At 35.4% G+C, this 15,216-nt stretch overlaps 2 protein-coding genes across 2 annotated transcripts; both read left to right on the top strand.

Annotated features, from left to right (window-relative positions):
* On the top strand, positions 1–4,678 carry LOC107711321 (sialidase-1-like). The gene is made up of 6 exons (XM_016516290.1): positions 1–219; positions 1,274–1,463; positions 2,245–2,507; positions 2,771–2,953; positions 3,178–3,397; positions 3,483–4,678. The coding sequence occupies exons 1-6, from the start codon at positions 145–147 to the stop codon at positions 3,701–3,703; spliced, it is 1,152 nt and encodes a 383-aa protein (XP_016371776.1). The 5' UTR covers positions 1–144; the 3' UTR covers positions 3,704–4,678.
* Positions 4,679–6,291: 1,613 nt separating this feature from the next.
* LOC107711305 (sialidase-1-like) lies at positions 6,292–11,417 on the top strand. Its single transcript, XM_016516273.1, has 6 exons — positions 6,292–6,357; positions 7,778–7,967; positions 8,069–8,331; positions 9,732–9,914; positions 10,039–10,258; positions 11,039–11,417. The coding sequence occupies exons 1-6, from the start codon at positions 6,292–6,294 to the stop codon at positions 11,257–11,259; spliced, it is 1,143 nt and encodes a 380-aa protein (XP_016371759.1). The 3' UTR covers positions 11,260–11,417.
* The last annotated feature ends 3,799 nt before the right edge of the window (positions 11,418–15,216 follow it).

The raw sequence follows: 15,216 nt of genomic DNA, 5'->3' as shown, positions 1-15,216 counted from the left end.
AGATGTGAGTCGGGTGTTGTTGCCATGTAGATACTTCAGGATTCACGAGTCTTATTAAAGGAAATATATACCGTAATCAAGAAACTCTTCTTATCTGCGTATCGCAGTCATATCTGCACTGTTGTCGCTGTCTTTATTGTTTCGATGGATTTTGTTCGACAGTTCGGAATTGTGCTTATAATCGCGGTGTTTTCCGGCACTCGTGCAGACGAGCTTCAGGTAAATACAGGACTTCTGTCACACGATTCTGTGCTCAAACTGTCCTTTTTTAGTGCTCTTAAATATATGCTGGTAATTTGTTTGACTGTAGCATGTATATGCAGAATAAAGTGTGTAACTGAACTAAATTTACATGATGCAGTGATGCATGACTTTAAGCACTATGTGGTTTTGTTTATATATATAAAACATATCTATATTTATAATATAGATTATATATGAATATAAATATATATATATACATACTGTATGTATATTTGTGTATTTATATATACATAATAAATATACACAATACACACATATATTATTGTAAACAAAAACACTTATTTTGGATGTGATTAATCGCGATTAATCGTTTGACAGCACTAGTTTATATATTATTTTTTATTTTTTTAATAAACATTTTAGTTACTGAAAAATGCTTGGCCCCACTTTATATTAAGTGGCCTTAACTACTATGTACTTACATCAAAAAGTAATTACAATGTACTTATTGTGTTCATATTGTATTGCAAAACACTTTTGCTGCTATTGAGGTGGGATACGGGTAAGGTTAGGGACAGGTTTGGTGGTATGGGTAGGTTTAAGGGTGGGTTAAGGTATAAGGGATGGGGTGTTCATATTGTATTGCAAAACACTTTTGCTGCTATTGAGGTGGGATACGGGTGAGGTTAGGGACAGGTTTGTTGGTATGGGTAGGTGTAAGGGATGGGTCAACTGTGTAATTATAAATGTAATTAAAGAAATTAATTACAGATGTAATTACATGCAGGTATTTTTAAAATATAAGTACAATGTAAAAACATGTATGTACACAATAAGTGCATTGTACCAAATTATTAATTTAAATGTAAGTACATAGTTGTTAAGGCCACTTAATATAAAGTGGGTCCAAATGCTTTTGTTTATAGAATAATTAGCAACGATAAAGTATGTTGACAACAAGCTTATTGTTTTGTCATGTGATTGTCATATGAAAGAAATTTTAAAGATCAATCCTAAATAATTTCTTTATGCTTTGTTTTATTGTTGTAATTCTCCACGTTTCCCACAGATTGACCCACTGATATACGAGGAGCAGTTGCTATGGGTCGGCGGTGGAGCCGGTCAGGTCAACACTTACAGGATCCCTCTGCTAACCTTCACGACGCGAGGAAGTCTGCTGGCGTTCTCTGAGGCCAGGAAAATGTCCTCCAGTGACACTGGCGCGAAGTTCATCGCACTGAGACGCTCCACAGACAAAGGTGGACCATACACTTTCACTACAGTCATAAATGGCTATTTTAGATGAAACTGAATTGTAATCTCTTTCGTGAATCTCTCAGGAGTCACCTGGTCTCCCACCTCATTCATAGTGGACGATGGTTCTCTAGCAGATGGGTTGACTCTAGGTTCGGTTGTTGTGGATGTGGGTCAACTGTGTAATTATAAATGTAATTAAAGAAATTAATTACAGATGTAATTACATGCAGGTATTTTTAAAATATAAGTACAATGTAAAAACATGTATGTACACAATAAGTGCATTGTACCAAATTATTAATTTAAATGTAAGTACATAGTTGTTAAGGCCACTTAATATAAAGTGGGTCCAAATGCTTTTGTTTATAGAATAATTAGCAACGATAAAGTATGTTGACAACAAGCTTATTGTTTTGTCATGTGATTGTCATATGAAAGAAATTTTAAAGATCAATCCTAAATAATTTCTTTATGCTTTGTTTTATTGTTGTAATTCTCCACGTTTCCCACAGATTGACCCACTGATATACGAGGAGCAGTTGCTATGGGTCGGCGGTGGAGCCGGTCAGGTCAACACTTACAGGATCCCTCTGCTAACCTTCACGACGCGAGGAAGTCTGCTGGCGTTCTCTGAGGCCAGGAAAATGTCCTCCAGTGACACTGGCGCGAAGTTCATCGCACTGAGACGCTCCACAGACAAAGGTGGACCATACACTTTCACTACAGTCATAAATGGCTATTTTAGATGAAACTGAATTGTAATCTCTTTCGTGAATCTCTCAGGAGTCACCTGGTCTCCCACCTCATTCATAGTGGACGATGGTTCTCTAGCAGATGGGTTGACTCTAGGTTCGGTTGTTGTGGATGAAGAGACTGGTGCTGTGATACTCATCTATGCTCTGTGTTTCCACCTTTATCACTGTGACCCCTCCAGCACCATGATGGTGCAGAGTCTGGATGACGGGTTCACCTGGAGCGCTCCACGTAACCTCTCCGTTGAGTTGGGGGTGAAGAGCTTTGCTCCAGGGCCTGGCTTCGGCATACAGGTGTGGTTAGAGCTCTTTACTTTCTGTTCCTCCTTCAAACTAAAGAAAACTAGAGAAAACTAAAGCATGCTTTTATGACTTCCTGTTGTTTATGATGCTGTTATGACTTCTCGGGTTAAATAAAACTACATTTTATTGTCTGTGTGGTTAAGCATTGGTTTATAAATGAGAACAAAAAAGCTGACATGGTCTTTTTCCAGCATTTTTTTTTTGCTCGGGAGCAGTTTATATGCGTTTAGTTCATCATATGCCTTTGTTCACAGAAACGGTATGCTCCCAATGTGGGCCGTCTGGTGGTGTGTGGCCACGGATCCATCGCTGGTGATGGGGTCTTCTGCATCCTGAGTGATGATCATGGCGAATCCTGGCGATATGGAGCTGCTCTGAAGAGCATCCCTTACAACCAGCCTAAACAAGATCTGGACTTCAACCCAGATGAGTGTCAGGTAAAAGTAAACAACTCAATACACAGAATGTATCTATGCTGAAGTGTTACTATATAGTAATTAGTGGGTTTTAAATAATTTTACTGTAGTACTGTATTCTTCTCTTTTTCAATAAAACATACAAACATTTTTACAGTGTAGGCTTGATATTAAACAACTTGTGCTAATTGACTTCCTATTTGACTTGATGTACTATCTCACATCCTTTTTGTCTGCTTTATCAGCCAGTGGAACTCGAGGACGGAAGTATAGTCATCAATGTGCGCAACCAGAACAAGTACCACTGCCGCTGTCGAATAATCGTGCGGAGTTTGGACGGAGGCGAGTCGCTGCCCGTGGAGGAGCTGGTGTTTGACAAAACACTGATCGACCCCGTGGTCGCAGCCGGAGCCCTGCAGAAACAAGGAGTGATGTACTTCACCAACCCCTCCAGCACTCAGCACAGTGAGGAAGAGCAATTCCCAAAGCATTACTCAGAAATATCACAGTTAAAGCTTCATGGAAGATGAATTGTTATTTTCTTGCACAGGGGTCAATCTAACTCTTCGCTGGTCCTTCTCTGATGGGAAGTCATGGGAAAAGGAGGCAGTCCAGATCTGGGCGGGGCCAAGCGGTTATTCGTGTATAACATCACTCAAGGGAGATTCTCCTGAGGACAGCAAATTCATCTACGTCATTTACGAAAAGGGCCATAAAGATTACTGTGAGACCATCTCTTTTGCCAAAATCCATCTATATGGAGGGAAATAACATGCAGGTGGAGGAGCCAAGAAAAGGGATATTTAGGACTTTTAAAATGACCTTTTTTTTTTTTTTTTTGAGAAAACCAAGGTATCAGCCTGATGCAAAATCATTTTCTTTACATTAAATCTGGTCTATACTATGAATGGTTTTTATATGAATTTCACTCCGGAAAAATATTGAGGCATCCTGCTTCAGTGTGAGATTGATTTATACAGCAATATATTATAAAACAGCTATGATTGTACCCACTGTTTTTTACCTGGCAGTGCACAAAACTTTCTATAATATGTGTCTTGAAGTTCTCATAATTTCTTTGTGCAGATGGTGAGCTGCACGTGGGTTGCACATGTGTTTATTGGGACTATTTGATGGTTTTTTATTTTTTGTTTACAATAATGTAACTCAGGTGAATCTTTATGAAGCTACAACGTTCTTAAAATGGTTGTTTTCTACTGTATAACAGTTGATTGAATTAAGTCTTGAATTATTGTTTTGAATACAGAAATGTGATTTCATTTTAATTACCTTGAGGTGTTTCTTTTATCCCTGGTGTTGCTTAAATGAATGAAGGCCTTTGAAATGACTCGCTCACATAAACTGGAAGACACAAGGGTTTGAGAAACATAGACACTCTAAGCAAGCAGTGTTCATGTTCTCCACATTATACTACTGTGATATCAGAAAACCCCATTTTATATTCTAAACAAGTGTCATTCATGTGCTTCAGGTTATATGGTTTTGTTTACCCAGTCTGGCCTTTTTGTGGCCATAGATGTTGTATATTTAGATACCAGACAAATTATTTTGGTAACATCTTACTGTAAGTGACTTTTAAATAGTACATGCAAGTTTGTGTTGAAAGTCAACCGAAAGGCTATCACTGTATTCAATTTCATATAAACACATTTGACTTTTCACTTGATTTGCTGGATTACACAGGGACGCATTTTATTGTTCAATAAATTGTTCTATTTTGATACAGCAACTCCTTGTATCTTTTAGTTCCAACCATATCCAAGACAAATAAGAATACCTGACATTATATTTGAATAGGGCAACATTTGCACTTTTAAATTAGTCAGAGATGATCGCTAGAAAGTCTTATATGTACCATATTTTATTAGATGGTACATCACTCCTTCCACCTGTCCTCACACCATAGCTCAATAACTCAGAGAGACTAAAACATTTATCACACTTAAAAACAGAAAAATACACAGGCGGTGTACAATTACTGTTCAAAAGTTAAGATTTTTGTTTTTGAACGCATTTATTTGATCAAACATACAGTAGAACAGTAATATTGAGACATATTATTACAATTTAAAATAACTTTTCTTTTTGAATATGATTTAAATTTTAATTTATGATGCCAAAGCTGAATTTTCAGCATCATTACTTCAGTCTTCAGTGTCACATGATCATCAGAAATCATTCTAATATGCTGATTTGATGCTCAAGAAACATTTCTGATTATTATCAATGTTAAAACGTGCTACATAAAATTTTTGTGGAAACCAAGATAAATGTTTTTGCATAGGAAGTCAGAATAATGAAAAAAATAAAACCCTTTTTTTTTGTAAGTAACATTACAAACTTTTGTCTTTACTGCCTCTTTTGGTCAATTAGCATCATTACTTCAGTCTTCAGTGTCACATGATCATCAGAAATCATTCTAATATGCTGATTTGATGCTCAAGAAACATTTCTGATTATTATCAATGTTAAAACGTGCTACATAAAATTTTTGTGGAAACCAAGATGCATGTTTTTGCATAGGAAGTCAGAATAATGAAAAAAATAAAACCCTTTTTTTTTTGTAAGTAACATTACAAACTTTTGTCTTTACTGCCTCTTTTGGTCAATTTAATGCATCCTTGCAAAATAAATAAATAAATAAAATAAAAAAGGTATAGGCAGAGGTTATTTAAGAAAGTACCTCTTTTATAAGGTCCTTACTGTCAGATATTTATTAAAACATTTATATAATTAGTCTATGTAACGTCAAATCAGCCTTAATCCTGAAGTAGCCTAGGCTACAAGATTTGTTTGTTTTGTATTTGTTGTCACATTTTCTATCACAGCCATGATATATCAACTGCCACACAAATAATATAAAGAAAATACATTTGAAATAAATGTAGTCATTTAAACAGGTCATTTTAGTACCTAAAGATAAATAAATGTATATATATATATATATATACAAAATACGGTTTTGTCAAAACTACAAGTTGCCAGTTCCGTGAATGAAGCTGAAATTCAGTCTGAAAGCATCCTGGAGTCAATTTATCCGTTCATTTAACGAAGTGAGTGCTAGATTTGTCAATATTTACCATATTTGACTTTTATTTATCTGATAGTGTCCAAGTAAGTGAGTCAAGACAGAGAAGTCTAAGGTGCAGCTGATTGATTTGCATCATGTCAGCGAAGTGCATTGTGCTCATCTCAATAATGTACTGTAGACTAGACCGGTCTGTTAAACCAGTTCTTTTGCCATTCCTCGGCTGACTCCGTTGAGCGCTTTGTGGGTTTTAAGTAGCCTTCAGGAAAAATCACAGTAGTTTGCACATGACTTGACAAAACTTGCCGTCATGAATCGGAACCCTTTGCGGATTTTGCTTCTTGCAGTGCTGTGCTCGTTTGCGCGAAATGAAACGGTAGGCTAGAAGATTTGGTTTATCATATCCTCCTGGGACCCAGGCATAGACCTTTTAGACTGATTATATTTTGGTGAATTTCTCTGAGACCCTACATGCCCGTTTTAGTCTGGATGTCCTGTACAGAGCACATTCAGGGCTTTTCAGAGATATATCAAATATTTGGAGTTTTGATCATAACACACTTTCTCCTTGGTCTTTAAATATGACTGATATTGACAGCATGATCAAATTTAACACTCTTAGGGAATTATGATAATGTTTTGTAATTATTATTTAAATCGGACCAATTTTCAAATTGTTTGAAACATCTCAGAAAAATGTTATGGGATTTCAAATCGGAATATGAATTTTTGTTATGAAACAGGGCATAATTTTTAAACATGTCTTCTGTAGAGGACAGCAGGACAAACATGTTAATCAGGCATTTTGGGTAAACACAAGTCAATAGGGAAAGAAATTATAGATCAATATGTGAGATATTCTAATGAAAATGTTGCAAAGTTATTACTCCCATTATAACACTTCTTTTTTTCATTATGGTCTGCCCCAAGAACACATTCATATGCAAATTAGATTCAATGTATAGATACATTGTATAGAATGGGAATTCCAATTTATGGACATTTTATGCACATACTGCATAAAGTACAGTAGTATATCAAATCATTCTGTTATATCTTTCATAACATATAGTTGAGAATCATCTTTGTAGAAAGTTTGGTTAAAAATAGCCTGAAACCGAAAAACTGATTGGTGAATGAAAAAAAAAAATAAAGCATTGTTTTTGACTGCACATGCCTTTTCATGTCTATTTATTTTATTATCATGTCTGTTATTATTATTATTTTTTAATAACTTAGTCCTGGCATCCTCTACATAATAAAATATGAATAAAATATATTTTTTTCAAAAATGTTGTTTCTTATGCTCCAACCAATGTAATGGCATAAAAAAAATTCACAAAACTTTTTTTTTATGGTAGGAGGATATTTAAGACGATCATAAATATCACATTATGAATCCACAATACAACAAATTAATTAATAATTTAGCAAGGAGGTGGCTGGTTGTCACAAGAGGAAGTTTATGGGCTATATATCAATAACTGTAAATATTTGTGTCAAAAGTCCATGTACACAAATGTGTTTTCTTTTAGCAGTTATGTTTAGCTATGGTGTATTGTATTGTGTATAGCACTGTTAAAACCTGACTTCAATGAGGATAATGTGAATTCTGATGTTCATTGATTGAATGTTTTCCTGAGCAAAAATTGAGATCTGTAGTCAGTCTCATTGGTATGTGCCTACACAGAACTTGTCTTTAAAGAGTAAACACAACTAGCCTCATCTCAGCTTGTTTATTTATTGCATAGTTTTGACCTGTATCATTTTATCCCTTTACTTTTTTACATGTACAGATCAATCCAGCTATCGCTGATGAGCAGCTGCTCTGGGTCGGTGGTCAAATTGGAGAAGTTCACACCTACAGAATTCCCCTACTGACCTTCACTACTCAGGGAAGTCTGCTGGCTTTTGCAGAGGCCCGGAAACTGTCCTTCAAAGACACCGGAGCCAAGTTCATCGCTTTGAGACGCTCCACAGACAGAGGTGTGTCAGATGTTTCATAGCTCACCTGCTGAAAAAGCAAGTATTCTGTTTTCATTCCTGTTTGCTTCTCCAACCATCTCTTTCTTCTGACACGTTCTCAGGAGTCACCTGGTCTCCCACCTCATTCATAGTGGACGATGGTTCTCTAGCAGATGGGTTGACTCTAGGTTCGGTTGTTGTGGATGAAGAGACTGGTGCTGTGATACTCATCTATGCTCTGTGTTTCCACCATTACCACTGCAAGCCCTCCAGCACCATGATGGTGCAGAGTCTGGATGACGGGTTCACCTGGAGCGCCCCACGAAACCTTAACCCTCAACTGGGGCTCATGAGTTTTGCTCCTGGACCTGGCTTCGGTATACAGGTATTTTTTACTTCCATGCCTAATTTCATGTCTGAGTGTTTCACTTACAACTCCCATAGACTTACATGTTAAAGAACACACAATAAGTGGCCGGTTGTCAGGCAAAATATGATTATACATGGATGAAATCCAGTCATTTTAAAAGCAATTTGCACGCTATATGGAATTTAATGTGAGTGCAAAACATTTATCTATGCAGATTTCGCATCAGGTTCAAGATGGTTATTCACCAAAAGAAAGCTACAGTATTTGGTTTGAAGTGTGAGCTGTCTTTTGTGCACCAATGAGTAACCTAGACCAGTGGTTCCCAACCCTGGTCCTGGAGGCACCCCAACACTGCACATTTTGCATATCTCCTTTCTATGACACACCAATTTCAGGTCTTGGGGTCTCTACTAATGAGCTGATAATCTGAATCAGGTTTGTTTGATTAAGGAGACATGCAAAACATGCAGTGTTGGGGTGCCTCCAGGACCAGGGTTGGGAACCACTAACCTAGACCAACTAGAAGCAAAGGAAACAGGAACAGAAAACCAACTCAAAGTCAAACTCAAGCAAACACAAACATAACACGAGACATAAACCCTTATACAGTAAATGTAGCTGCTTTACCATTTTTATCATGGTTTAAAACGTATAAATTGTTTTGTATGTTTTGGATTTGAGAATTGAATTTAATGCGATGATCAAAGAATTTAATAGTTGTGTCAGGGGTTGTTTGCAGGCAGGGAGAGAGTTCTATTAGCACACAGTGTATTTATTAACAAACAAAACACTTGTGAGCACAAGGGAACTGAGAATGGCAAACCAACATTTTATCTTGACAAGACAAATACTGAACTGAAACACTGGGAGGGATAAATATACACAGGGTATACAAAAACTAAACTAGAAACAAAATGATTAACTATATAAAAGAATTGAGCACATACTTCGAAAACAAGGGAACAAAGCAAACAGGAAAAGTACACAGTCAAATTAATATCAAAATAAAAGTCCTTGAACACAGAAACCTAGACAAAACAGAAGTTGATTATCATCAAGGGAGGCTGTCTCAGATTATATGTGAATTCTTCCAACAGTTGCTCAGCTGAAATATGTTTATGTTCTGGAATATTCATATGGAAACAGTTGGTGTGCTGAGACCCACACTTTGTGACGATCATTTGCTTATCAATTCATGATTATTAGTTTTATATGCTGTTAATAAATTGTAGTGATTTCTGTCATTACCTACCAAACCTAGTCTGAGTGACATAAAAAGCATCCTATTATAGTTTTTTTCTTCTTCTTGCCACTTAGCATTGGGTTTGTCTAAAATAACTGATACCACAGACTGTGCAAAATACTCATTTCATTAAACAATTCTTCATGATGTGTTCATCTAATGGTGCTTACAGAAACGTCATCCGCCTGCTGTTGGGCGTCTGGTGGTGTGTGGCCATGGCAGCATCACTGGAGACGGGGTCTTTTGCATCCTGAGTGATGATCATGGAAACACATGGAGATATGGAGCTGAACTGAAGAGCATTCCCTACAACCAGCGTAAAAACAACCTTGACTTTGACCCAGACGAGTGTCAGGTATGATAAACTTGAACTATATAGATTCTATTACAGAAGTAATTGTATTGGTGGTTGTGTGGCAGAAATATAGATCAGAAGAGTTTGTAAATTCTTCAGACTTCTGTCTTGTGTTTCCTCAAAGCCAGTGGAGCTGGATGACGGCAGCATCGTGATTAATGTGCGCAACGATAAACACTATCACTGCCGCTGTCGCATGGTTGCACGCAGTCTGGATGGAGGAGAGTCTCTGCCGGTGGAGGAGCTGGTGTTTGATCGCACACTGGAGGATTCTGCGGTTGCAGCTGGAGCTTTAGAGAAGGAAGGAGTGCTTTACTTCACCAACCCAGCCAACGCTAATAGCAGTGAGCGTGATGATATGAGAAATTCATTTAATGTTTCTCAGTCCTGGTCTTGGAGTACCACAGATCTCACTTATTTAACACACCTTGTTAATATCATAAACTCTAGAACCTGATCTAAGTGTGTCAGATAAGGGAGACCTCAAAATGTGCAGTGCTGCAGTTTTGCAATGGAAGGATTAAGAAAAACTGTATTGAATATTTTTAAATAGTAATAATACATTTTTAAAAAAATGTCAATTCGGTTTTTCAGTAAACTGTGCATGAGAAGTATCTATTCTGATATTTTTATATAAGACTGTTAAATCAGTGCTAGGTTGCCTGGTTTTCAAAGAACTTAAAAATAATCCTACATACAGTACTACTACTTTCGTACAATGATATTGCATTCCAGTTTGCATACTGTATGTGTCTAAATATTACTCAAGAAACATTCCCAGATTTTTAACTTTTTCTAATGGATTTTTGCATCTTGTGCATGATTTTTTTTTTTTGTCTCATGTAGCCTACAAGACTTTGCACCATGAAAGAAGAGGAGTTTAATGGCCAAATATCCGCCTGGCCAGTCACTACTTTTTATTGTTGTTGTTATTATTTTATTTTTCACTTTACACAGTCTACAGTCTCTTTAATACATGTTTGCACATATCTTGATTCTATATTATGCTACTGTTTTACTCTGTGTCTCTTGTACTGTTTTGTGTTTTGAGATTGCAGCATGAACAATAGTTCATTCATGCTTATACATAATGTGAGTTACTTTTCTATTGTTGTTTTCCTCAGGAGTGAACCTCACCCTTCGCTGGTCTCTGAATCGCGGTAAATCATGGGTGAAAGATACTCTGAAGATCTGGGCTGGGCCAAGTGGATACTCTTGTATGACGTCACTTAAAGGCAATGAAACTGAGGATCATAAATACATCTATGTCATCTTTGAGAAAGGCCAAAAGGACTATTTTGAGTCCATCTCCTGTGTGAAAATTGACCTGTACAGCAACCAGTGAATAAAGTCACCGATGGGCTGATTCACTTTAGAAAAAAAAGAAGCTTGATCAAGTTGCTCAATTTTGAAAATCAATATTTAAGTGAAGATTGTTTTTTATTAATTGGTCAAATTAATTGTCTGCCTTATCGCCATATTTTTTTTAAATAATTTTGAAATTAGTCTTACCACACCTGTCTACTATCTAAGTATTAACATTATAGAAATATATAAATACAGCGGCATGCAAGCTTGTCTGAGGTTGTAGAACCTGATTTTTTTTTTTATATATAATAAAAATTCTAAATAAATTAAAATAATAAAATAAAATAAAAACATGATATGTATGCATTTATTTTGGTATTTTGTGGTGTTTTTATTTTGTAACCTCAAAATGACTAATTAAATTTTTATATAAAATAAGTGTTATTCTTTTTAATCTAAAAAAAAACAAAAAACATTTCAGTCAATGAAATGATTTGTCCAAACATTAGGGGGAAAAATTAAATGGTGACCTCTGCTAGGAAAAAAAGACATGAAAATGAAATTTTCTGACTATGGCCAGTAGATGGTAGCAGGATTCCATGGATTAACAGATCTCCAATGTTAAAACAAATTCCTACAAATTCCTATAAATTATACATTCAGAATGTATAAAGAAATTGTTACAATTATTTATAAAATATATTAGTATTTTTGATGTTAGTATTTATGTTGAGCTGAGATTTTGAAATAATTAGTAAGGTTGAATTTCTCACATGGAGCCTTTTGCTTTTGTTGTAGCTTTTGTTTTTTAAGGGGATAGAAAATAGTTTGTACAGTATAAAAACCATTATGTCTATGGAATGTCCTCATAAAACATTAAAGCTGCACTGTTGATTTTATTAAATTCAGAAAACAGGACACAGCTAGTCAAAACACATTAGAATCTTGTATGACGTCACTTAAAGGCAATGAAACTGAGGATCATAAATACATCTATGTCATCTTTGAGAAAGGCCAAAAGGACTATTTTGAGTCCATCTCCTGTGTGAAAATTGACCTGTACAGCAACCAGTGAATAAAGTCACCGATGGGCTGATTCACTTTAGAAAAAAAAGAAGCTTGATCAAGTTGCTCAATTTTGAAAATCAATATTTAAGTGAAGATTGTTTTTTATTAATTGGTCAAATTAATTGCCTTCCTTATCGCCATATTTTTTTTAAATAATTTTGAAATTAGTCTTACCACACCTGTCTACTATCTAAGTATTAACATTATAGAAATATATAAATACAGCGGCATGCAAGCTTGTCTGAGGTTGTAGAACCTGATTTTTTTTTTTATATATTGTTTGGTCATCCCTTTAGTTATAGTTTTGCTTAGCAGTTAAGCAAAATAATTAAAATTGTAAAACTTAAAATAAATTATATAAAATATATATTGTTGTTATATAAGAACAACAAATGTGTATGTTGGAGGGCCCCCCCTCCCCACTGTCCAAACATTAGGGGGAAAAATTAAATGGTGACCTCTGCTAGGAAAAAAAGACATGAAAATGAAATTTTCTGACTATGGCCAGTAGATGGTAGCAGGATTCCATGGATTAACAGATCTCCAATGTTAAAACAAATTCCTACAAATTCCTATAAATTATACATTCAGAATGTATAAAGAAATTGTTACAATTATTTATAAAATATATTAGTATTTTTGATGCTAGTATTTATGTTGAGCTGAGATTTTGAAATAATTAGTAAGGTTGAATTTCTCACATGGAGCCTTTTGCTTTTGTTGTAGCTTTTGTTTTTTAAGGGGATAGAAAATAGTTTGTACAGTATAAAAACCATTATGTCTATGGAATGTCCTCATAAAACATTAAAGCTGCACTGTTGATTTTATTAAATTCAGAAAACAGGACACAGCTAGTCAAAACACATTAGAAAAAATACAATAACTGATTTATTGAGAACATTCTGCCACACACAAAAAAATTATATATATATTTCCTAGTTCTCAGTTTTCAAATGAGAATAAAATTTATAAAACATTAAAGCTGCACTGTTGATTTTATTAAATTCAGAAAACAGGACACAGCTAGTCAAAACACATTAGAAAAAATACAATAACCACTGATTTATTGAGAACATTCTGCCACACACAAAAAAAATTATATATATATTTCCTAGTTCTCAGTTTTCAAATGAGAATAAAATTGACAAATTACTACAACTAGTAATAGCAAAAACGACAACAAAATTACAGCTAAACAATGGCCACAAAAAGTATTTGGACACTTAACCCACAACTAAAAATGTATGCTTTTTGGATTATATAGCAAAATATCAAAGCAAATGGCATTTAGTTGAAAGAAACAGAGCCCAAACACACTTTTAAGTCAAAACATTTCCTTCTTTTTTTTCAAGTTTCAAAATATGAAGCAATACACGTATTGTTCAAAATCACTTAATAAGTCATTAATGTTTCAAATCTGTTCTTAATGCGTATAGCAGGGGAAAGTAGAATATCGGTGTTTTCAAGTCTAATCAGAGAACGGCCCCAAAGCACTCAAGACATCAGACTGTCTTGAGTATCATATATTACAGCATTAGCATCCTCTAATTCAGATCACACTATTTCCAATTTTTTAAAACTCTTTCTTCAGTGTTTCTTCCTCTTTTTAAGTCAAGTTCGTGAGTGTTTTCATGATGTGTTTTCTGAGTGTCACTCTTTTTCTTCAGGTCTCAATTGCCTATTTGTTTCTGTCTTAATAGTTTGTTCATGTTCAAGCTTATGTACAGTAGTTTAATCTTCAAAGACATCTGTACAAATTACCATCCTGCCCTAAAAGGTTAATTCCACTCACACAACCAAATTTGTTTAAAATGATTGCATTACCCCAAAGGGCTTAATTATCATACTCTCAAAACTATCTTTATTGCCACACCATTTGGATAAGCAACATTAATCAATAGTGTGAGAAGAAAACATAAAAGAAAAGCGGTGTAAGCAATACAATTCTAGACCTTGCTATTTCTGGAATGTTTTGGACATTTTTTCCCAAAAATATAACAGGGTGTTTCTAATGAATATATCCAAAAGGCCTATGTAAGCGTAAATGATTAATTGCCTGATTTTTTTGTGTGGGGATTCAGGATTATTGGGAACCAACCCTGCTCCACAAAGGATTTCTCGTAGTAATTTTCCAGATCTTTTTGGAATCTGCGCACAAACCACCTCCAGTAAACCCAAATAGGAAAAGGTTTGAATACCGGGCTCCAAAACCAGTCATCATGAACTTCTCTTGCTATTCTGTATTCTTTATATGGTATCCACTTACCTGATGATTTAAAACTTTTATTATTTGCCACTACATCTAAGCAAAAATCTCTACACAGATTATTAGTTTCATAGTAATAGTGCCCATTGATTCCAGTTATTCTGTGCGAAAGAACACTGTGATCTCCATCATGGTTTTCAGTTTGGGTGCAGGTGGCTTTACAGAACGGACACTGAACCCAACAGCACTGACAGAACTGGTCAATCAGAATCTCATCCGGTCTGTCCTTGAGGTCCAGTTTTTCATCAAACGTATCTGTGTTGAACTCTTTGCTCGTGTCGGGCATTAGAGCAGGAAGTTTTGTTGTTATCACTTCTTTGAGAAGGTTGAAATCATCAACATCATCATGTTTGACTCCAATGAGGTCTTTTTTAGAGAATATCAGCACATCTGAGAGCTGCTGTGTGAAAGTCTTCAACCACAAATCAACATTTCCACTGTTTGTTTGAACATGTTCAGTAGATTTGTGTACAGCTTCCATGATCTTCTTCTGCAGGAGTTCAGTGTTCCTCTTCATCTTGGGCAAAACACTGTCACTGAAGTTTTGGGTCATGTACTGACTGACTTCATCTCTGATGAAATTCTCAAAGTGCTCTCTGGGATAATTAATGTAGTCCATGTATGCAAAAAAATTATCCTCTTGTGCCAGAAACTTCAGGA

The sequence above is a fragment of the Sinocyclocheilus rhinocerous genome, unplaced genomic scaffold (assembly GCF_001515625.1).
Source record: "Sinocyclocheilus rhinocerous isolate Xijiao unplaced genomic scaffold, SAMN03320098_v1.1 scaffold86, whole genome shotgun sequence".
Taxonomy (NCBI): Eukaryota; Metazoa; Chordata; class Actinopteri; order Cypriniformes; family Cyprinidae; genus Sinocyclocheilus; species Sinocyclocheilus rhinocerous.
This window is presented reverse-complemented; position numbering and strand designations above follow the sequence as displayed.